This window comes from Notothenia coriiceps, unplaced genomic scaffold (assembly GCF_000735185.1).
Source record: "Notothenia coriiceps isolate Sejong01 unplaced genomic scaffold, NC01 NC01_scaffold00016824, whole genome shotgun sequence".
Classification (NCBI taxonomy): Eukaryota; Metazoa; Chordata; class Actinopteri; order Perciformes; family Nototheniidae; genus Notothenia; species Notothenia coriiceps.
Window position 1 is genome coordinate 103295 of NW_011349525.1, and position 24207 is coordinate 127501.

A 24207-nucleotide genomic window follows, 5' to 3' on the forward strand; every position below is an offset into this window, starting at 1 on the left:
ATCTAGGCTTGTTATATCTCCATGATCATTTTCAAACAGATGTCTCCATGTTAAACTTAATGAAGGAAGGTTTGATCGTTAATTAATGTGTATTCTCTGTGCTTTCAGCAGTCTACAACACAACTGTAAATTAGTATGAGAGCTGTGATGCTATACAAGTCTTTTTCATTAGTGATCGGAAAGATATCCTGCATCTGAGTAGCAAAGCTGCAGACTATGTAAGTNCTTATCTCCAATGGATTACACATATCAACAACATTAAACTCATTGAAAAATAACCATAGAGTGAAATGCTCAGTGACAAATGAACACACTATGTCAGCATCTAGGCTTGTTATATCTCCATGATCATTTTCAAACAGATGTCTCCATGTTAAACATAATGAAGGAAGGTTTGATCGTGCTATACAAGTCTTTTTCATTAGTGATCGGAAAGATATCCTGCATCTGAGTAGCAAAGCTGCAGACTATGTAAGTGGTAGGGTGTGAATACGAATGAGGAGAATAGGGAATCCAGCATTAAAAAGGCTCTCTCTGCAGCCCTGCATAAACAACTACATTGATACATGTCGACATAAAGCATGGCACACACACTGCTGATGCTTATTTAGCGGCTACATTCACAAAAACCAGAGCACACTAACATTAGGGATGCTTAAGAATGTAAAATCCTCCCAGGAGAAATGGGACGCCTCACATTATCGCCTCTCCTCCTTTTTTATTCTCACATTTTCTCTCCCCCTTCAGGCACTCTATCATCATAAAAACAAACAGCTCTCTGGAGACAGGACACACACTGTATACATATAACCTATTCAAAGGCTCACACACATTTATGGCACTGTCCCTTTAAGTATTTGTGGCCACATTATAACTGCCATATTGCAGCTGAAATATGGGCAAAGAAAATACTTCAGCACATTATTCATACACAAACTGAGCTTTTTGTGTGTGTGTGTGTGTGTGTGTGTGTGTGTGTGTGTGTGTGTGTGTGTGTGTCCCGATCTACTAATTCCCCTTGACACCTGCTCTATCGGCAACAGAGGTTAATGCAATTATCTTCATATCACTAAATCTGTTCTGCTTTTCACCCAATGAATGCCGGGAGGGCATTGGGTTCTTTCAGGGGCTGTAAAGGAGCATCTGTTTATCTCCCTTGATGCCAGTGCAGAGGGTTTCCATTTCTCCAGCTGACAGGACATTAATGGGGTCAGGGGTCAGGAGCGGGGAGCAGAAGGGCAGTCCCTTTGCTGATTTTTAGAATGCTGCTGAGGTCATAATGTACATCTATGAGGCAAAAGTCAAAATGTGCAGGGTAGACCTTGAGGAGAAGAAGTACTACTTGCTCATAAAATCCAGTGTTCTATTTTTATTAGCTCTAAACCTGAAAGGAAGCAGGTATTTTGTGTCCATTTTCAGGTTAAAATGTATGCGTAGGTGATCATTACATTACATTTTACATTACATTACATGTGCTTTAACAAGCAATTTGGGGTTAAGTTTCTTACCCAAAGATGGTGGTTGAACTACTGACCCTCTGATTGGTAGATGCCCATTTACCCACTGAGATGCAGCCGGACAAATCAACACCTTTCACATGACACAGACTTAATGGAACAATTTTTGAAATAAAAAAAATATGGATTTAGGGTAGTTTCCCCCTATTCCAAACCATCTGTCAGCATCACATGTATACAATTAGGTATCAACTGATTTCAGCTCTTCATTGAATTTATTATTCAAGTTTATTATAACATATATAATATATATATGATCCAAAAACATCATATATAATAGTAAAATTACACTGACAGCGAAGATTTTACCGCATAAAAATGACTTTTACCTGATATACTTTCAGTGGTGACAGTACTTACATACTTTTACTTCATAAGGTTTTGAATACAGAAATTGTACATGCAGTAAAGTATTTTCCCAATGTGGTATTAGAACCTTTACATAATTAAATGATCTGAATACTTTATCAAATTCTGTGAAAAGTAAGTATGAATTGGTAGATAAAAAAAAAGTCCTGTTGTTTCTCTTGTTTTACCTAACAGCATAATCTTTGCACATTTTGGATGATACAGTAGAATGCAGATACGTTATTTCCACTGATTCCTTGGCCAAAAGGGGATCAAAAATACAATTTGAACTTACATGCATGAATTGCAATCTGAGCTCCTGGTACGGTGTGTTTTCCAGCAGGTAAGTGTGTACACTGGGTCGTGTGATGAAAACGATGCCCTACTTTGCTTTTGACATCTTCTGTCTGCCCTACTTTACCTGACAGCTTCCCAGTACCACCAGCTGTCTCTACTGGGGGGTAGAATATCTAAGTTGTGATGATATTGTGGGGTTGACTATTGTTGCTTTTACACATATTTTACCCAATGAAATGTTTGCGAAATATCTTTTAGTTGTGTTGATATTGAATAGTATAGAGAAAAAATAATCCTAGTATTGTAAACTTTAAAAATACATAACTTTAATGATTTTCACCCTTTGAAAAGATGAACACTTCCGAAATCATGACAATATCTTGTTTCATATCACAATATCAATATAATATAGATGTATCGCCTAATTCTACCTTAGCGTAGGGTCCATTGCTCAAGTGAAGACATACTTCTCCAGACATGAGAACCATTAACCAACATCAGTATGTACTCGGTGTGTGTTTTAACTGTATCCTCACCTCATTGCCATGCACCATGAGGTGGTGTGTGGTGATCAGGGCTTTGTAGACCACCACCCAGCTGGCGTTTCCGACCCTTTCCAGCAGCGTGTCGGCCAACGAGGGGATGTTCACATTGGTGTCCTGGGTGGCCTGGATCAGGTCTGAGGAGCATCAAAGAGAGCAGGAGCAGAAGGTCACATGGTGGACATTATACAGTGTGTGCTGAGAGGAATTATTGAATGAAGTAATGATAACAGATGGGTGAGAAATTACAAACAGAAGGGTGTTAGAGTTCATGTGCTGGGACTGCTGCATCTTATAGCAGCACTCTCTCGCATTCTAATTTCTAGTTTAACTCTGTATTTTCCTAAGCAGTGTTTCCTCAAAGAAACAAATGTGTGAAAATCGAGTAAGTGTACTTGTGTACACTTTTAAAAATATTTTTCAGAAAATAATCATGGCAACAACATCTTTGTCTGACTTTAAAAAAACACAGGTTAGGTGCAGGCCCGCCCCTCCCTACACGCAGATCACGCAGACTGCGTGGGGCCTCATCTGATGCGCAGATGCAGCGCACTTCAGCTTATGCGCAGATGCAGTGCAATTAAGCAGGGGCAGCCCTGGTTAGGTGTTTTGGAATGTTTTTTTCTCCAGGTGCTTCACTGTCTTTTTATAACGATGCAGTTATAAAAACACAGATTGGAAAAACTGCTGCGCATGGTTCGTCTAGTCGGTGTATGTTTTCTGAAGGCTCTGCATGCATTGTGAACCAGGTGAAGATGTTTCATTATTGGCATGTGTTGTGGCATATTTGTGTGATTATTGCATTGTCTACTGTACCACCATGTTATCAACTATTTAGTAATGAGCAAATCTAACCCAAGCACAAGGATCTCCTCTTCATCAACACAATTGCTTCTGGAGGCTGCAGTCCTCCATCTTAATGAAATGTATTTCAATAAGTGCTTCACATTTTGCCACTTTTGGTGTGAGTCACACTCACTTCTTCTTTGTTCATTCCAGCAGCCACGCATTAATACCAGCACAGGCAGAGTGGAATATTCCACAGCAGAGAAACAGAGAGGAACCAGGAGGGGAGGGTTGTATTACAGATCAGACGATCAGCTTTATGGATCGGAACAGACAGAGCTAAAGAAACACACAGAGAGACTGTCCTGGGGATATAGTGTTATCCTGATAAGCCCTGATGTAATACAGCTGACTCTGTAACTCATATAACCATGTTCTCATTCATATGATATTCAATCAAATGATCACTTTTACTCCTGAAGAGCTCTTTACCTGTTTGTTATAATATAAGTATTAAATAATCAATTTAAATATAACTGTTATATAATTCATTGTATGTAGGATATACATTAACATACATATCAGTGGAAGGACAAGAGTACAATCATTTTGAGGCATTTTGTTCAAAGCTGCACTAAGCAGTATTATTTTATGTGTGTTCCCTTGAAGCATTTTAGCTTCTTTTAGCTCATTGTTTTGGTTTTACAGCCACAACTTTACTGATTTGGATTAACACTTTCATCAATATCATTTTTAACCTATGCAGGCAGATTTCTACAGTGATAGAAACTGTATTACACCCACCAAACCACAGACAGACAAAGTTAGAAAGTAGAGCATATCCCAGTTCAAGTGCCAGATATTTCACTCAACAGTAGGCGGAAAGCAAGAAAAAGTTTGAATGAATATAGAACACTTATTGGGAGGTGAGAAACAGGCACTGAATCATGGCTCATGTCTGATGGATGTGTCTGTTAAAATATTCGGTGATATTTGAGTAAGTAACAATATGTCAGATAATTCTTCACCCGCGAACTGGCTGATTCTCATTACCATGTCAATTTGAATAATGCTAGCCAATTATGTAACTTGTTGTTTTTATCCTAAATAATAATATTACATGATATCTTTATGGAACCTTTGCAAGAGTTCAAAGACGCTTTACACGCTAATAAATGAAATAACAACATTGTGTAAAAAAATCCTAAAATGATTGGAAGAGGAAGTGAAAGTGGCAGGGGGGTAAATGATTAGCAGTTGAACGCGGGAGTGAAAAAGGTGACTTTTGAGGGTGTTTTTTAATGATAGGAGTGTGTTGCCATTGTGATTGTGACTGGAGAGGGAGTTCAGAGGGGGGGGGGGCGCTACAGCGAAGGCCCTGTCGCCCATGGTCCGGAGCGTAAAGTTATGATCGGTTAGCATCAGCAGACCTGAGGCGACGGGTAGGGTTGTGTCTTAAAGGGGGACACAGAGTTGACGAGGTTGTTGATGGATTTTTAAGTGAGAAGTTATATTTTGAAGTCAATCCGTTGTTTGATAGACAGCCAGTGGAGGTGTGTGGTCTGAGGGATCGCTGGAGGTGAGCATGCGTTCAGCGGAGTTTGGACATGTTTTTTTAGTATGTCCGCAGGTCAACCATAAAGGATGCTATCGCAGTAATCCAGTCTGGATGTTATGAAGGCAGGGACGAGATTTTCAGCCACGGTGAATGTGACAGGGGGTCGGATAGGGAGGAAAGGGAGGGTGGGCTCGATGATGATGCTAAGGTTACGGATGTAAGTGTTGGTATGGAAGAGAACAATCATCCTATACTTTCTCACTGTTAGCATACTGTTATAATACCTAATAAATGAGAGCAATATGAAGTTGATTTCCTTCCTAATGATTGGGATAACATAACAAATATATATATTAACTATCAAATATGTGAGCTGTCCTCCATGGCAAACCTGAGGTCATATCTTCAGAGACAGTTTGAGGAATAAGGTAAGAAAGTAGGTGTGCATGCGTGATGGACAGAGAGGGAGATCAAATATGACCGGCCTCTTTTTAAAAGCCTTGATTCAGCAGAGCAGAGCATCTTCTATTGAGTCCTGTGATTCATTAATAGTGTCATATCCATCCTGCATGGTTACTGCCAGCAGACTGAGGCAGCAGAGAGGTGTCTATTGATTCTGCCTGGCTTAATATAGAATAAATGGCAGCTCACCTGCAAACACGGAGCAATCTGTCACAAGTTAGAACGACATGAAATAAATTGGATTTTGACATCATGCAAAATGCACTTTTTGATGTATTTTATACATAAATATGTGTCCCCGGTGTGTCAGGGAACTCACGCAGTGTCAGAAAATAAAACCCTCTCTCTTTTCCTCCGTACCCAAATCTCTAAAAACGGGGCTACAACGGAGCTGATCTAGATTTGCGTCCGATATGACTTAATATCTGAAATGTGGACCCACGGCACTATCATAAAGTTGCTATCAGAAACAATGCCCGTCTGTTTTGGACGTAATATGGTCGGTGTTTACACTAGCATCGCTAACACTCAGAGCTAACCTGTACAGGAGAGCATGTTTGTGAAGAAGCTGGATATAAAAAGGAACTCATCTTGTGGTATAACCGGCAAGAGAGAAAGCCTTTGAGCTCCATACTGTTTCAGAAATAATCCTTGATAATCCATGATATGGCGTTTCATCACAGCAGTATTTAGTTTAGACAGTAGCTGCCGGGTCCCGCATGAGCTCAGCCCCCTCCTTTTTTTTTTTTTTTAAAGCTTTATACCCAAAATCAGCACTTTTGAAACAGGAAGTGAAATAGAGGGATATGAGGCATGGCTAGAATGGGTGATCTGTTTAGTATTTTGAGCAAAACACTTTATAGACATGTTTTTTATACATTTGTATAAGACCTATGCTATTGCCTAAAAATAGCATGATAGGTGACCTTTAATATAATCCATTGTTGGGGTTGTTTTTTAAAGGGATTTGTTAATAATAATAAAAATATATAAAATCAGTCTTATCCTTCAAGTACCTTGATCACAATAATAACTACAAGTTGGACATGAGATTTCAAAGCCAAATAAAGAACGTAAAAGATCTTTACCCAACAATCTTTAAAATCATGAAATCATCCAAACATAACATAACAAGCATATGGATTTGGTGAAAAAGGGATAAAACCAATTTGCAGAATACAGATTGAGCAATTGTGTCATGTCTCGCAAATTATGTTAGTTAGTTTTTGTCTTTGTCTAGTGATTTTCCCCTTTATTTTTGAATAGTAACCTTCCCTCTCGTTTCAGATACTCTGACCTCCCTTCCTTGTGTGTCTCCCACTCCTGTGATTGTCGACCCCGCCCCTGATTGTTTCCACCTGTTCCCCATTACCTGGTGTATTTATTGTCCTCGTCTCCCTTTGTCCTGTGCCAGTTCGTTTCGTTCCTTGTGACTACCACCAGCATTAGCAATCCAGGATTAACCCCAAGCAGAGCTTTGAGCCACGTCTTGTTTAAGTATTTTTGTTGTTCATGCTCCTAGTGTTTTTCCTCTTTAAGAGTGATTTTGTTTTTTGTACCACTATCGTTGAGCTTTGGTTTGAATAAAACCTTTTTTTTGTTAAATTCTGTGAGTTGTGCATTTGAGTTCATACCCGTTTAATCAGTCGTAACAAATTGTGACTAATGCTAATAAGGAGCTGTTTCTAACAAAGCCATTTAGTTGCTTTGAATTGATCAAACTACTATAGTTGCTTCCTTTTCCAGCGAGGATGTTTATGGTTTGTTTGTTCGTCTGACTCTCCACTGGATTACGGAAAAACTACTGGCCCAGTTTTCATGAAAATAAGCTCATGGAAGAACCCGTGAAATGTTGGTGCAAATCCGGATAACAGGACGATACAAATATTATATTTCACTTTGAATATACACACACACACACACACACACACACACGTTGGCATTCACATAATGTTCCAAGATTCACCTTATGTTGGAACAACAACTCAGAAAAAGCAATCAAAGTTTACTTTTTAGTGTCCATGCCTATTCCATATTTTGACCTAAAGCACTTGAATCCACCAAAATGGGAAGAGCGACTTCACTACTTGGGAAATGACGACCTCCAAGGAGCATGTAAATGCACCGTTGGCCTTGGCTGAGATTTGTGCTTTCCCAATGAGTCTGGATTACTCTACATCCAGACTAAAGATGGAGATAGAACTAATGATGAAGAGTCTCAGGATTTAGTGATTCTCTTTATCATGAGAACTATAATCTTTGACCAGTGATTTTCATTTCCTGCTTTATAACTCATGTTTTTATTCCCATGAATAAATCAAGTCCAGCAGCCCACAGTGAGTGTAGATGTAAAGGGACTCCACGAACATTCATGCAAAAACGCATTCAAGGTCACTTTGCTTTGACAGCCGAGCTACAAGTCTGCTAGCGCTTTCCATCATGCTTTCATCATGCGTAATGAATGCTGTGCATGTCCTCCTAAGTAGTAGGAAACACACGCACATACTGTATAAACATGCACACTGCACACACACTCCGATTGAGAAGGATAATCCCTACAGGGCTGATGAGTCAGCGTCATCCGACGCGTTTCATCTCTGCGTATCTTTCTGTCTCCATCTCCGTCTGTCGCTCTGCCTGTCTCTCTCTCTTGTTTCCCACAGTGAGGGAAGCTGCTTTTGCCAGACTGCGAGACGAGCTGCACAGTCACGACCATTACAACTCTACATTAATCGATCCCCTTAATATACACTTAATCATGTCCTAAAAAGAGTACAATAAGAACATGAGAAGGGCTGTAACTCAAGAAATATGTTTGTAATGATTTGTTGCAACCTTATGGCATGTAAACTCATCTGTTGGAAAAGGTGCTGGATGGATTATTGGGAAATATTGAAGCATGCAGCTGAAAAGACTCCTGCGGACAGAGAAAGAGAAAGTGGCAGAGAGTCTCCGCTCTGATTGAGATGCTGAACAACAATTCAGCATGAAGTCCTGACTCACCGTCTCCCCCCCACCTTCCTTTTCAATTATTCATGTTTGAGTGTGAGTAAGAAAGAGAGGCAGCTCGATACGTGGCCCTTCTCAAGCGCTAGCACACACAGATAGTCACGCTGAATATCAATTACTGGCATACTTGGTTACAAATTCCATATCCTGCATGTTGCAGAATGAAGCAAATTGAATCGTAAATATGTTATTACTTCCCTGCCAGACTAACACATAGTGAATTACACCTTTTTCATACGATCAATACAAAGTTGTTCAATTAGAGTGACAACATTTCTAAAATAATATTCCATTGATCTAGTATTGATTTTTCATAAACCTGAACGCACTTTAAAAACACTTTCACCAATAGCAATATCACAGATGAACACACTCACATTGCCTATCCTCTGGATAAGGGGCTGCATGGTGTTATTATTTTTAAAGGCAATCATTTTCTTACGTTACGTACAATAAAAGGCTCAAATAAATATAAAATATAGAATATTTATGTATGTTTAAATACATTATATTAAAATACTTATTTTGGCAAAAAAAATGAATTGGCACGCTCTCGAGGTTGTTATTGTGGGAGTAAAAGAGGAAGTCATGTGACGTAGCATAGAGAAGAACACTGGACTTTTACCCTGTGTGAAACTAAAGTCAATGTTGGCTTATTTTATTTTATGAAGGTAGGTTAGGTTACATAACATTACACAAGGAACATAACTCAGTCATGTTATAATGTGTTGGATAATTGACTTAACGTTGCATTCATAATGTTAGTCGTAACAGACTTCTCGTAAGGAACATGTTCCATAATGTACTTAGCATAGGTTGCAAGCGTTATGGAAAATAATATTTTGTGGCCTTTTCTGTCACTGAACAATACATATTTTTTTCTGCTTTAAAATGCATGTTTCCATTATCAAGTCAAATGTGCTGTATATGTTGTAAAGAGATTGCATGAATAATCCTGCAAAAAATGCATTCAAGGTCCCTTGAATCCCTTCCAGGTCAGGTTCAAAGTTAAGTAACATACTTAATAACTCGCATACTTAAAATGAGTTGCAATGTACATAACTAAGGTAACATAGGTAACATGTTATCTAACATATTTAGCTTAAGTTACAATCGAACATTTCCTGTATAAAGTTCCTTATACAGGGTTTGTTGTTTAAGAATGTGCCAAACTGACCCTATAGTGGAGTATGTAGATTGTTGTAGCAGGGCCTGACCTATCTGACCTATTTTCCGGATGGGGTGTGAGAACTTGTCAAACAAGACGCAGTCTCCTGCACTGTCCTAGAATGACATTTCAGTCTCCCAGCATACAAACATGCCTTTCAATCAAAGCCTGGGGATTTTTAGCTGTTACACAAGGTTATTCGTGACATGCGGATTACAAGAGCCTCAACGCATTTATTTTTGCTATATATTCCACAGACTCATACAAACACGTTCTACCCTGCTCTCATTTACAGAGACAGCACCTGATCCGTCATTTGTGTAGCCCAGCGAGCAAAAAGAGGACAGCATGTCACATCCTCTACAGCGTGCGTGCCGTTGTAAAATGAGAGGGAGGAAAAAACATGAGAAAAAGATACCTGTCAGAATCACATGTTTGCAGGCACACATGCAAACACGCAGGCCACATACACACAGAGAGAACTCATGCTCAACTCTTTAGAATGGAGCCACGCATGAGTCAGACTCAGAACTCTTGTTTTAGAAAAGCGAAACAAATGTATGCACAATATGCAGGCTCATCTGTTATGCATGAAATGTCTGGTACAATTCTCCCAAAAGGACATTGTTCCATGCAAAAAGCTAACCTTGGGGACAAAGACATGAACTGATCCCTTAAAAAAAACATGTCCCCCGTTTGGACACAGCTCATAATAGCTTATAACTTCAACCTATTGTTGTCAGAAAACTATTAAAAACACATAAAATGGTTGCATTCAAGTGACATATTCATTCATAACAATAACAATGGCCAATGGGGCTAAGAAATATGGTTATTTCCTGGGCTTTTTTTGTTCCTGAACTGCAAGGAATACAATAATATGGTTATGTGTATTGTAATAAAGGTAGGTCACTCAATGCACCTTAATGGCTGTTTAATGTGTTTTCGATTGCGTTTGATTAGGAAAGGTAAAGCACCGCACAAATAACCAGAATAAAACACACAAAACTATTCAGAGGAAAGCAGGGATGAACCTTCTTCTTTTTTGTCATTTTATTTATTGGGTCATTTGTCAATAACAAATATATTGAATATGTCCAGATGTACACTGTATCCCTGTAGCAGGTAAACCATTGGGCTTGTATTGATCGAGATCTTCTACTTTTACACTGTGGACTCATGTGCTCTATTGACCCTTACAGTCTGATAACAGTCACTGAATACAATATCAGGATGCCCACCTGCAACACCCAACACACAGCTGCCAGTTCTCTGATTTTAAATGGCACCATTTAACATATCAGTAACTGTAGGTGATATCAGAGCTGTGTGTGTGAGGGAAACTGAAAACAAGCTTCTATGAATTCACCGCAGGACAGACATATATGCACAGACGCAAACTTGCACGTCACACTTGCAACATCTTCCTCATTTTTACAAATGTACCAAGGGGACATGCCAAGGTGGTTTCCTAGGCAACAAGCTCTCATATTTGCAGTTGAAGCAAGTATGCTGTCACATTCCTTTGAAATTATATTCAGGTGCAAACTCCCACAGCAGCAAACTGATAGGAGTCCTCCAAACAAAGCCAGATGTATCGTATGTGAGTCATACCAGCCCTCACAAAGCGGTAAGATTCAGCACTGAATTCAAATGAATGCTGATGCCTGCACACACCTCTTATGCTGATCATTAATGTCATAATAAATCATAAAACGGTTTATCAATCATCTTCTATCACAGGTGTATAGGTGACTCGTATCAGTGTATTCACTAATCCTTCAGTGCAGTACGAGCCATGCTGCACGATGCCTTGTTGAGCTACACATGAACGGACCATGAGAGCTCAGTTTATTTTTAGCTCCTCTCACCCTCCAGCAACATACAGGGGGAAGGAGAGAAAATACCCAGAATGCTCAGTGGTTCAGCGTACCAATGTCGTGTAGCAGCAAAACAAAGAGGAAGCCAATGGGAAGCAGGCACTGTGGAGGATGGAAGTGACATCTGAGGAGAAAGCCAGCGTGCCACATAATGCTGGTGGGTGCAGATAGCAGCGCTGTTTTCATATAAGCTTTAGCTCCTTTGACATTTCACTCAGCCATTGGTGGATTGTGTTTGCTGTGATGCACTGGTATATTTATTTATTTTAATTTTTACAAACAAATTAATAAATGTAAGTCATATGAAAGCTATGAGCGTGAGGTCAGAAACAATGTGGGCAAGCAAAAATGCACCACAGAACACTTAAGCGTATAGGATGTAAAACTAAAACTTGTTAAATATATTAGGACATACCCATGTGGATTTTATAGTAATTTTAGAGTTTCACAATTCCACATTATCTTAAATTATTTTTGAATGCAGGCTAAACATGTGTTCCTTTCTACCCTTCATTACCATATGTTATAAAAAATCCAGTAGAAGATTCATTAAGCAGCTTGAGTGTGTAAGGTATAGCTACAGAACTATTTCAGAAACATATTCTAATGCTAGAAAAAAGATAAGCTGTGAAAACCAGATTTGTAGTTACTAGTTTGCTAGCTTTTTCTCATATTTAAGGAGTTTAGTCTAGCTAGCTTAAGTTTTGGATAAACTCAACTGGGGACAGGCAATACGCTCACATCTTAGCTAGTCTGCGGCTAGTGCTTGTAGCCCACTAGTTGGATTGACAGTAAACATTAGTAGCTTGTTCAGCAGTGTGTTATCATGGTACCAGCCAAAATGCTGCCTGCTCATTAATGAACAGTAACCTAAAGGCTAAACAACTTACAGAACATGGTCGGTTAGCTTGTGTTGTTGAACTGTTTAGCTAGCCACTTGTGTTAGCATCAGAAGAGTACCTTTCTACATAGCTTCAGAAAACAAAAACAAACATTTTTGTGTGGTGATGACGGGGTTGTTTCTGTAGTTTACACCTTTTCTTTTCTTTGTTACCTTTTGCTCAGTGCATCTTCGTTCATTGTTCAACAAAGCACCCAGATATCTGCTCAAGTCTATTTCCCTTCTTCTTGCCCACAGCTGTAATGAACTGTTTGCTCACTACTATGCTCTCAGACAATTCGGCCAAATATCTCCTTCCTGACCAGTCCAACAACTTTTCCTTTGTTCATTCATTTTGTCCTCCTCAGCTCCTTTCATCCCTTGTTAGCTGTTCACCTCCCATGAGGCTAGAACATCTCTATGGCTGCAGGTTCTGCTCCAAAGGAGGGAACAGAGATAAATATCCACCCTGCAGTCCCATGCTGAATCAAATAAGGCAGCCAAGAAAATGTTCTTTCTTATTTGTACAGATACAGTAAAAGCTGTATTTGTTTAGTTCTGTCTAACCTACACAGACTTTATTGCAAACATTGAACTTGTGCTTTCAACAGTGATTCTATCACTGTATTACTAACGAAGATTTGTTCATAACCTCATACCTCCAATTCACTTGGATATTCCACATGAAGTTAAAGTTAAGACAGTATAAACCTACTGTGTTCATTGTCAAAGTGTAGATCATTCCTTATTGGAGAAGCTGTAGGGTCGCATAACATTTAAAATTAAGCCAAACTTTGGAGAACTATATGTGACAGGAAACACTTTTTTGTAACACTTTTTTTTGCGAATTCAGGACCTGAGGCAGAACTCAGCGGGAAGATATAGTAATAATAAAACAGAAGGGAACCCGAGCCCCTGTGCATTATTCAAATGGAGCCAGGATGTAGACATGGCCCTTTAACGTATGAGCTGCTGGATAGGCTGCTCAGCTGATTACCTGCATGCCAGGACAACTCATGTATATTAGGCTTCAGCATATAGATTGTTGCCATTTTGGTATAAAAAAATCCCCCCAGAGATTGAACTCAACTTTAATATTAATGTTTTCATTCTCAGAGTAGCAGTGGCAAGGGCATTGCGACCTCCAACAAACATCAGAAAGAAGACTGAGAGGCATGGCAAGAGGGAGGTAGGAGGTGGGAGGTATTCAGAAAAGAGAAATGCATGTGAATTAGATGCTCTGATTTGAAGCAGATAGGGGATCCTGGTCACAGCTCATTAATCTGGACACACACTGTTGGTAAGACAGTCCTCCTCCCACACAGTGTTTGACATGAGAGAGGCATTCTGGGGTGTTCACAGATCCCTGCTGTGAGATCAGCACTGCAGTTCATGCTGAGCGCTCTCACCAACCTCCTCTCACATTCCTCTGTTCACTGCAACTGGCCATTAGGCAAGCACAGCACAGAATCATTATAAAGTAGTAAGAATAAAAGAGAAAGATGGGTAGGAGTGGTGGTGGCGGGTGAACGATAGAGTGGGCGAGGCAAAAGGAAAAACATACGAGGACCAATTAACTGAACAGCAAGTCTGGAAGATGCTGGAGGATACTTTTCCTCCGTGTAGAGAATAATCACACAGACTTAAACTGTGCTTTCAGAAGACACACAATACATCTCAGGCATGTTGTGATTGTGTCTTTTAGCTCAAATTGAATAAAATTAGCCTACAACTATAAGATAATTGTTACAAGCTATTGCCGTTCTTACACTAGACGCAATGTTATATGCTCTACGTCTGTATCTTAGCGAGTCATGGGCCTGTGAAACATGTCATATAGGTGTTGGAGAGGTCACATTGCTGCATGTTAAACCACTGAAAACGAGTCCCAACACACAGGAGTGTAACTGTGAAGAAGCATAACAAAATAACTAGCAGCAGTTTCAGTGAATATATCCACACTGACAGCGTTTTCAGGCATGCCAAAAAACATGAATACTCTGTTTTAACTTCAATGTTTGATTCACACTGGGACTGAAGACAGGTTTCCTGCTACAGGAGTTGACTGACAGTCCATGGACATGAGAGCTTCAGCTACTGTTGCCAGGAGACATGATAACCTTTATACATATAATCTGGCTGGTTGATATGAAGCAAAAATACAATCCTAAGGCAAAAAGCTGACAAAAGAGATGCTATGAACCTAAATATTTCCAAACAGGTGTTTATTGTATAGCTTTTTCCAGTGGTAGCAGCTACTACAACTTAAGCCACTTGTTTACAAGGGTTAGAATATTTAGGTATGTTATTGTTTTTGCTGAGTTAGATGAGAAACGTGGCACGTTACGACAACTAGTTGCAGAACCAGTGTGTACTAGTTTATGTTAACTACTCAACTTATGTACACAACTTCATTTAACTACACCTGAACATAATTATTTTAGCCCTAAAATGTCTCAGTAGTTTGTGGCCTTAACATAACCAAGTAGTATTGTTTGAATTCAAGACATTTACAAGTTTAAAACTTTGCATCGTTATGTGGTGGATCATTTTGACAACTACAGTATAAGAACTGGAAGCTAAAAGCCTAATATAAGTAAACGAATACGCATAATAACCTGAAATGTATACTCTATATATTATAGTAAATAAGCTCATAACATCAAGCTATTCCTCTAAAAACAACAGCAAAATGTTAAGATTTGTAACTATTATTAGTACATCTTGCCTTAACTGGATTGACTATACTAAATGCAATGCACTTGAAGTACTAGCTTTGCATGTGTAGGTTATTAAAGCATGTAAGATAAGGAACATATCAGAAAGAAAATAGCTTGAACATGCGCTAACACACACAAGACTTTACAACGCCTCCCCCCATTTCAGGGCGACAGTCTTTCCCTCAAATGTGGCAACACATTGATTGTGACTCATGTTGTGGCAACAGCACCTTAGCAGTGAAAGGGGACTCAGCACGCTGTTTATGTTTTCTAACCGCCTATCCTTCTGCCTCCTCCCCCCATCACCAAACACACACACACACACACACACACACACACACACACACACACACACACACACACACACACACACACACACACACACACACACACACACACACACACACACACACACACACACACACACACACACACACAGGTCCATGTATCCTGCATTAGCTTTGAGCAGAGTATACTCGCATCCATGTGTTAAACAACCTGTTAATTGGAGTGACCCGATTTAGAGTGACAGCAGAGCGTGTGATCATTATTGCAGAGAAATGCAGACAGTCCTAAATCCTGATCAGAAACAAGGTTATTATGATTAACATCGTCTGGGTTTGAACATAGTCTGCATGTATGTAAAGAAGAGAAGGAAACCAAGCACATACATTTTCGGAAAACATAACCTTCTAGCTATAGATCCGTCACACTCTCTCAACAGCAAGAGCATTACGAGGTTAGGGCGACATTAGCAGCAGTAGATGGAGATAGAGGCTATTAGAAGCAGGAGAATGGCAGAGCCTGTGTTTAGGGAAGCAAAGCCATCTTCATTTGGCAGACTTTCAAACCCTGTTACACTTTCTCTCTTGTTGTTACCCTGTGGGCCACCCTGCATGTCCTCTGCTCCATCTTCAGGGCCTTTGGGTTCACACTGAGAATAAAAAGTGCCTGTCCAACATTCTCTTGCCTCATGGTGGATATATAAAATAAATGTGCCCATTGATTGAAGTACCGTAATTTTCGGACTATAAGGCGCACCTGAATATAAGCCGCAGCAGCGGCATACCACTCTCGGTTCCACTTTTACTTTTGCGCGCTACCTGTCTCACTCTTTTCCGGCCTCCAGCTTTTCCTGCTGGAACCCGCCGCTTAAAGGTGGGGGTCCGCGGACCGGCCATAGAGCCCATAGAGTTAAAGGTGTTGGCCGTTAGCTGTAAAAATCCATAGATTAGCCGCACCGTTATATAAACCGCAGCGTTGAAAAATAGGGAAAAAGGCGCGGCTTATAGTCCGAAAATTACGGTAATTATTTGGCAGCAGCTGATTTTGGTTATAAAGCTAAGTTTCAATGTCCTGCAGCCGCAGAATGATGTAGAAAGGAGTGTGCCAGGCTTATAATTGAAAACTGAATTGATGCAGTTGACAGATATTGTGTTATGTACTCAGCCCTATCAATCCAAATAGACAGTGTCCAGTGCAGTGTCCCAAACTCAGCCCTGATGGAATGTGTTGCAGGTGAGGAGATTAAGAAGGCTAGAATAAAACGCTGTGTGTAAATGAAGCATGTTGCTCTCTGACATTCATTCAATTCGGTGTTTAGCAATGTTAGCTTAAAGTAAAACTGATTAAATTAACCCTTGAGCTACATCTCTTATATAAATGTTAGATTCATGCCCATTCCTAAACCACATGATTCTTACATTTTGTGTACTTATAATAATCAATCCCATTGCGTTTGTTCCTAATCAACAGGTTAACAAACATGCCAAATGAGATCTTAATAAGTCAGTAGTAGTCACAAAGAAAACGAGAGAAGATGCATGGCTTTTGCTTGTTCAGTGTCGAAGTAAAGTGTCTTTAATTTAAGAATTGATCATCTGCTTACTTGCATATTCATCCTCATGAACACTACTAGTGATGGCCATCTTTACACGTTTCCTATCATTCATAGCTTCAAGATTTTTTGTCACTGACAAAAAGTTCAGATCTTCTAGGCAATGATCTTCTTTGCTCCCAGTCATTATCCTCCTGACTCACAGCTGCAATCTCTTTCTCTGCATCCCTACTTAAGTCCACAAAGACAAAAACATTCCTTCTTTCTCTGGGATGCTGCCAACACCATGTGGCATACTCCCGCATGCCCACAGAGGCACACACATGCAGCCTATAAGCTATCGAGAGCCTTCTGTAAGACACACAAGGGCCGTGTGGGGTGTCAGGCAATCTGTGCTGCTGTGCTCTAATCTTTTTAGATTTTGGAGGACTTCTGATCTGTATCGCAGTCATCTGTCAGGCTCCTAATATAGACAGGAAATGTTTGCCCTAGAGACAAGTACCTACTATTTTCCAGATATTAGGATTACTTTTTTGTTGAAGCCTTTTCTCCTCCATATAGTCTGCAATTTGTGGCCTGAAGGGACAAATCATATGTTCATTCCACTATGTTGAACTTTAAAGGGGCCCTATATGTTCAGTTGTAGGTTCATATTTGTATTTTGTGCCTCTCCTGTGACATGTCTCCATGCTTTAATATTCAAACGTCTTTATTTTTCTCATACTGCCTGTGCTGCAGCACCTCTTTTCCCCCTCTGTCTGAAACCAGAGCCCAGTCTGCTCTGATTGGTTAGCTGGCCGACTCTGTTGTGATTAGTCAACCGCTTAGAGATGTCCCAAGCCTTAGCCATATCATGTATAATGTGTTGGACCGCTAGCCAATAGAAGCTTAAGTGTTTCATATTGTTGTCACTACAGTATGTTACGGAAGTAAACAAAGCAGTCGTATCATTACATTACATTACATGTCACTTGTTAGACGCTTTTATCCAAAGCGAATTACATACTTAATACTGTGGACAATCCCCCCAGGAGCAATTTGGGGTGAAGTGTCTTGCCCAGGGACACAACGACATGCTGACTGCAGTGGGGTTTGAACCTGTGACCCCCTGATCCGAACACCAATGCACAAAAACCTATATACCATACTACAGGAAAGAGAAAACAGTGGTTGATAAATACAAATTCAAGGTACTGGAACTGAATTCAAAGTGCCGGCTCAAATGTTAATTGATCCCAACCCTATAGGTTAGTTTTAGGGTATAAAACAAACAAACCAAGCTAACAGCTGCCTCGAAACTGTCAAAAAGATATACTGCTAGAAAAATGTCGTGGTGCCTTTGGAAGCTGAAGGACCTAATTCAGTCTAAAAGCTTCTTGAGTTTTCTCTCTCTCTGTCGGGGCTTTGGGGTCACAGCATGAGAAGCTTACTGCTCGGCTGCCCTCTGGATGATCAGCCGAGCAACAGACCAATACACATTTGGCTTTCAGTGGAACAAACCATAAAGGATTATTTGTAGACTATGGATAGGTTATGTCAAGACCTGCCTGGATTCAAGACTAGGATAATTGAAGAGGTTAATCCTCTTTTTTAAAATGTATTGCATTCTATTGCTTTGATGATGCTGATCAGATTGACCGACTACATTACTTAATGGTCGTCTCAACGCAACGCTGGAACTCAGTTGGAGAATGACGAGAAAAGCATGATAAGAGATATCTTTCGGCCATTTTAGATAATCTGTTACTGTCACGAAATGATTGCAATCAATAATATCTTTCTAACATCTTAATATAATTTAAATATGTACATGTACTTTAGTAGGAGATGGAATGTCCAGGAGCAAAACATGCTAAATACATGTGAATGTGTGCAAACAGCAGAAATGACCCATCTTAATGCCAGAGACCATTAGCACGATGGGAAGATCGTTGGAGTGGAAGGAGAGGCTAATTATGAAGATGACTGGTGATGCTGGTGGATTGGTAAAGGAACATATTATGTACTGAAACGCAGTTTTATTAAGATGGACTTCTATTTCGAAAGACATTTCACAAAAATACAATTATGGTTAGGAAGATTGCTGTCATGTATGATGTAATTAATAATGCATAAAGGGTCTTTTGTGTAGAACACTGTGACTGCTATGTATGTAGCAACAGGTTTTCTGACAGTGCAGACACATATTTCTCCTCGTGTTCACAGAAAAAAAACTATGAACTTCAGTTGCCCCAAGCAGCACATTGGGTAAATGTCAGTTGTGGATAAAATTACATGTAATGTCAAAGGCATATCTACCATTGTTGAAATAATTCACCTTTCACCTAAGCCCTTTACTTATGAGTTTTTTTAAGTTACCAAACAAACCTGAACTCTGCTTGTACTGAAAGAGTTTGTATACAAACGAAGATGTCCTTACTTTTTTGGTTTAACTTCACTGAGTTCTTGTCTGTTTCGGCATAATACTCAAATGTGACCAAAGAATTCTGAAGTCTCACAGTTTACAGCTAAAGTGATTTGGATAAATGTATGCTATGCATTCATCCATTATGTGTAACTACTTAACCTTTTATAGCGTTTCTGTGTGCTGGAGCCCAGCTATCATTGGTCAAAAAGAAGGGTTCACTCTGGACAGAATCCGGAAAACATGAAGAAAACCAACGCTAACACGAGGAGAACTTGGAAAGTCCACACAGAAAGTTGGGTTTATTGTCAGTCGACATTGCTAACAACTGCACCACTTTGCCGCCCAACACAGTCATCTCGTAAAGATTACTAGTTATGCTTTTGAGTTTTCATCTCCGTATTTAGTTTGATAGCCAGTTGGTGATATCGTTTGCTAAACAGCGGCCACTATGACTGACATTTTAGGATAATAGGACAGCATTTGCCATCTGTTAACCCAGAACATGTCGAGGTAGTTTCTTTAAAGACATACACATGATGTGCTTGAGTGCAACAGTAACTAACCCAAAAAGTCCACAAACTGAATTATTAATCTCTACGAAACAGCTGTCTGTTTAAACGTCTGCTAACTTTAGCTTTCATTAGCCACTATAAGCTACTAGTCAAACCATGACCAAGCAAGGCTGAAGAAGCAAAACCTCGGTGTTAGGGAATAATTTGCTTAGGTATTCAACCTTCGACCCAGTTCATAATTTTCTCCTCTCACTGTCTCCTTTCCCAAGGCATAGGTCTACTACCTTGGGTATTGCTGCTATCTCTCTTAAGGAGGAGCAGCTTGGGCGCATTGTTGTTGCCAGTCTATGACAGAGCACAAGCCGCCATGAGGTAGTTTACTGTTCAGGGATGAAGGTTCCCTGACCCTGGCGCTTTTCTATGGACGAGAGCTAGTTAGATTCAGGGTCCATAATTGTTTAGTCTCACTGATAAAGAATGTTGATTATTACACTCCGAACTAGTTCAAACCTCGAGCTAAAGAAAGAGTTCTTCAGAATTGGTTTGGCAACCGCCGTGTCAACTCGTGACACAAAACCTGTCTTGTCAATTCTCTGGCCGAAACTCCGAATAAATCGTCAGTGTTTGCCATCAAAGCTCCAGCTCTCCTCGTGTCTCTCTGAGTCCTGTTTCCAATTGCTTCAGATGTTTCCCCCACCCTCGGGACATAAAGAAATAAGTATTTTTGCTCATGGATTCAACAATCCATTAGTCAGAGGGAGCTCTGTGTATTTTGTAGGTGACTGGTAGAGTCAAAAGTGGAGGGCAGTGCTTCCTCTGTATTCACCACAACAGAGTGCTGACACAAACTTTGGCCAGCTCCCCTCGGCTATGATTCAACGCAGTTCATCATTCATTCAAATTGTTTAGTCTGAACACGAACAGACAGGAGGATCGATTCCTCCCGCTGGGTCTGAGTTTGTCATCTTGGTCCATTTCTTCAGATTTGATACTGAGGACATGATGAATGGCTAACTCTGGATTGGCTCATATCTGGTCCAACAGTGCATGTCTGGTGTTAATAAGTAATCTGTACACTAACCTGTGGTTAAGATAATTACATACATGTCAGATTAAATGATGTCCTGATGAGGAAGGCCTCCAAAGTATGTGTACATTGTGTATATGATCTTTGAAGGCCAACGTTTATCTAATAAGTTTATACTTTTATAGTCCACTAATCTGAACTGACTTTCATGAAAATGTGTGAAATTGTGTAGGATGGACCAAGGAAGAACCCATTACATTTTGAGAACCTAAAAGATACACATTAATGTCAAATAAAGTAGGGATTCGCTGATCCTACCTTTTTAATATCTGGGCTTTAATCGGCTAAGCTGTATGACTTATTGAGTGGAAGAGACATGGATAACTTATTGTTATGTGTGTGGCAATAGATATCCAATTTCAGTTCTGGTGCATCATGACTTAAAGATTCATGGAGATGTACACATATGTTTGTGTATGGAGAGCAAACCCTTCTAGCACCCTGTGACACCTTTCTAAACATCACCTTCCTTAAGTCCACTGTAGCATCATTTGTGGGTTTGTTCATCACATCTTAATCAAATGTATGTGTGGATGCTCACAGGGATGGTTGATAACTGCTCTCAAATATGCTACATATCTACAGTTAATGCTGCATTAAGCCTTTTCCAAATGCTTTATAGGCTTGGCTTCTCCAGATATTATGTCCGCGTTTGAAATTGAATTGGCACCCTTCCTCCATCCTTTCCCTCCCTTGTTTGTACCATGCCAACAATTCAACAAATTGCACCAAGAAAACAGGCAGTGATGTATGCTGCAGTGCCACACACCTTTCTGCACTATCATAGGGGACCCAAGCAAAGGCTTGTTTAGTATACACCACTGGAGCAACATGGAGGGAGCCGGTCTCCAGGCAGTAAGTGCCTGGTTTAAGGTTTTGTGGCTTCCTTCTGATGCTCATCTCACCAGCACAATGGGGGAAGAAACCCCCGCTGTAAGTGGTAATAGGTGGTTTGTTCAATTAAAGCATAATGTTGGTGTGTGTACAATATGGATGTACATGTAAGCACATACTGTGATGCTGATGAACCCCCCAAAGCACACTAACACACACTGGAGGAATGGATGGGGGGTGGCAACCATTGTGGTGTTGGTGCGTGGCCTAGTTTTACATGAGGAAGATTGATGGAGGGTCGAAAGGACACATAGATGTGGACATGTATAGATGTATAGATGATAGATAGATAGATAGATAGATAGATAGATATGTATATATAGATATGATTGTATAGATATAGATATATAGATAGATGACTCACATTCCAGGTGCTTCTTCTTTGGAGCTGTCTGTTCATGTGTGGTGGCTTTACACACGGCCCGGGCCACCTCGGATCCGGTCAGGCCGGCCTGCGCCGCGGCGATGCGGTCCGTCAGAGTCTGCCCCGACATCTTCTCTGTCCGTGGAGTCCGAACCTAGACTATAGAGCGGCCACTACGGTCCTACCCCCCACCTCCCCCCCCACACACACACACCGAAATGAACGACCCCGGTGTCAGTAATCCCGGTTGCCCTCGAAAGCACCACAGGCACACAGCTCTAGAAGAGAAATACCAGGACACTTTCAATAGAATTGGAAATTATCTCAGTTGCATAACAATAGTGGCTGGTTGTGTTGGATCTGCACGCGTTTCTTGACTTTTCCACCCTGGAGATCGATATCCGTTCAAAATAAAGGCAACTGCTAAAACCCTAAATCCTGGTTTTATTTCTAGGCTTTTCCTTTCAGTTTCTTACTTTTCCGCGTTATTTGTCGGCCTGACACCGGATGATGCGAGTCGCTGCCTCCCCTCCTCCCTGCTTCCTTCCTCCAGCCTCCTGGATAATCCCCTCCACCAGCAACCCGACAGTCCTTGTGTTTCAGCGGGGTGTGTGGGAGAACATCAGGTCCTGGATGGCATCATCATCATCCTCCCCAGCATCCAGTGCAGCTGTTTCCCCGTCTCCTCCTCCCGTGCTTCCTCTCTACTGCGGCCCGCCGTCAGCCTGCAAGCCCCGGCGATGTGCGCTTTAAACCCGGGTAGTTGGATGGCGGTGTTCCGAGTGGATGTGCATCCTCCAGTTTATTTAATTATTAATTAATCTTTTTATTTCTCATCACCACGCCCTCTTCTCGGAGTCAGGTGACGCTGTACTACCAACCCCGCTGCTGCCTCTGTCATCGCGAGAGCTGGGAAGAGACGATAGCTGGATGGAGGTTGTGGATGGGAGAGGACAGGAAGGGTTAATACAGCTACTCTACAGCCAAGCTTGGTTTCTCATCGTGCTGCTGCCACACGATGAAGGTCATATGAAGCGTGCGGCCTCAGTTAGCATTATTTGTTAGTAAACTATGTCAAACTGCAGCCAGTCAGAATGAGGAGCTGCCTTCGTCACTGTCCATGGTGCTGATATGCAGGACAACTCTTTGCTTGAATAGAAGTGGAAGTCCTTATACCATTTTTGGTAATGGTGTCAAATACTTCCATTTCCATTCATTATGGCATTCTGTCGGTGTTTATAATGTTGATTCAATCTATTATCCCTCACTCGAAGGCACATTATTCTTTGTCATGGCATCATAACAATTAAGTTTGTTAAAGCAAAAGCATAGACGTTATAATAAAAAATGTTTTACCCTGATATCAAACAATATTATACAAATAATTCCCCCCTGAGTGATAAATGAAATGCAGTATACTCCTAAATGAGGTTCTAAATGGGGTTGTAAATAAAAACAAGAAGTTCTGCTACACAGATTGATATTAATATTTGGCTTTTCTATAATCTTTGCTTTTTTGTGAAAACACTGGTCACTTTTTGCATCTAAAATTGTACAATGACATGATCTGCCATCTACTACTACTACTCTGCTTCTTTGTAAGGTGTATAAGTAAAAAGGTTAAAGCTTTTAACAATGCATTTTATTTAAAAAAATGTACATGTTCTTTTTATGTAAAATAGCTCTGGAAAATACTGTACCTGCAGAAGTATATTACCATCCTGCCTGACATGGGAATAAACAAGCTGCTTGATATTGCACTAACAGTAAAAACCATGTACTTAATAACTTGCCACCACTGCCACTGAAACATTCCTTCTTACTTTGTGCAGAACATCTAATGTTAAGCAGATCAGAATCAAGGACAACACTGTCATTAACACAGCGGGAGCAACAAGTCACAGTAAACACAGGTGTTTTAACGATGGCTGACTTGGCT

General features: G+C 40.4%; 1 protein-coding gene across 1 annotated transcript in view; it reads right to left on the minus strand.

Annotated features, from left to right (window-relative positions):
• The window catches only part of LOC104949842 (clathrin coat assembly protein AP180-like), a 26742-nt gene extending 3665 nt beyond the window's left edge, over positions 1 to 23077 (minus strand). Inside the window, exons 1-2 of the mRNA XM_010776270.1 lie at positions 22269 to 23077; positions 2699 to 2841 (exon numbers count right to left, since the gene is read on the minus strand). Of these exons, the coding sequence (XP_010774572.1) occupies positions 2699 to 2841; positions 22269 to 22398 (273 nt within the window). The 5' untranslated portion in view covers positions 22399 to 23077. The remainder of the gene's footprint in view (positions 1 to 2698; positions 2842 to 22268) is intronic.
• Positions 23078 to 24207: the final 1130 nt, after the last annotated feature.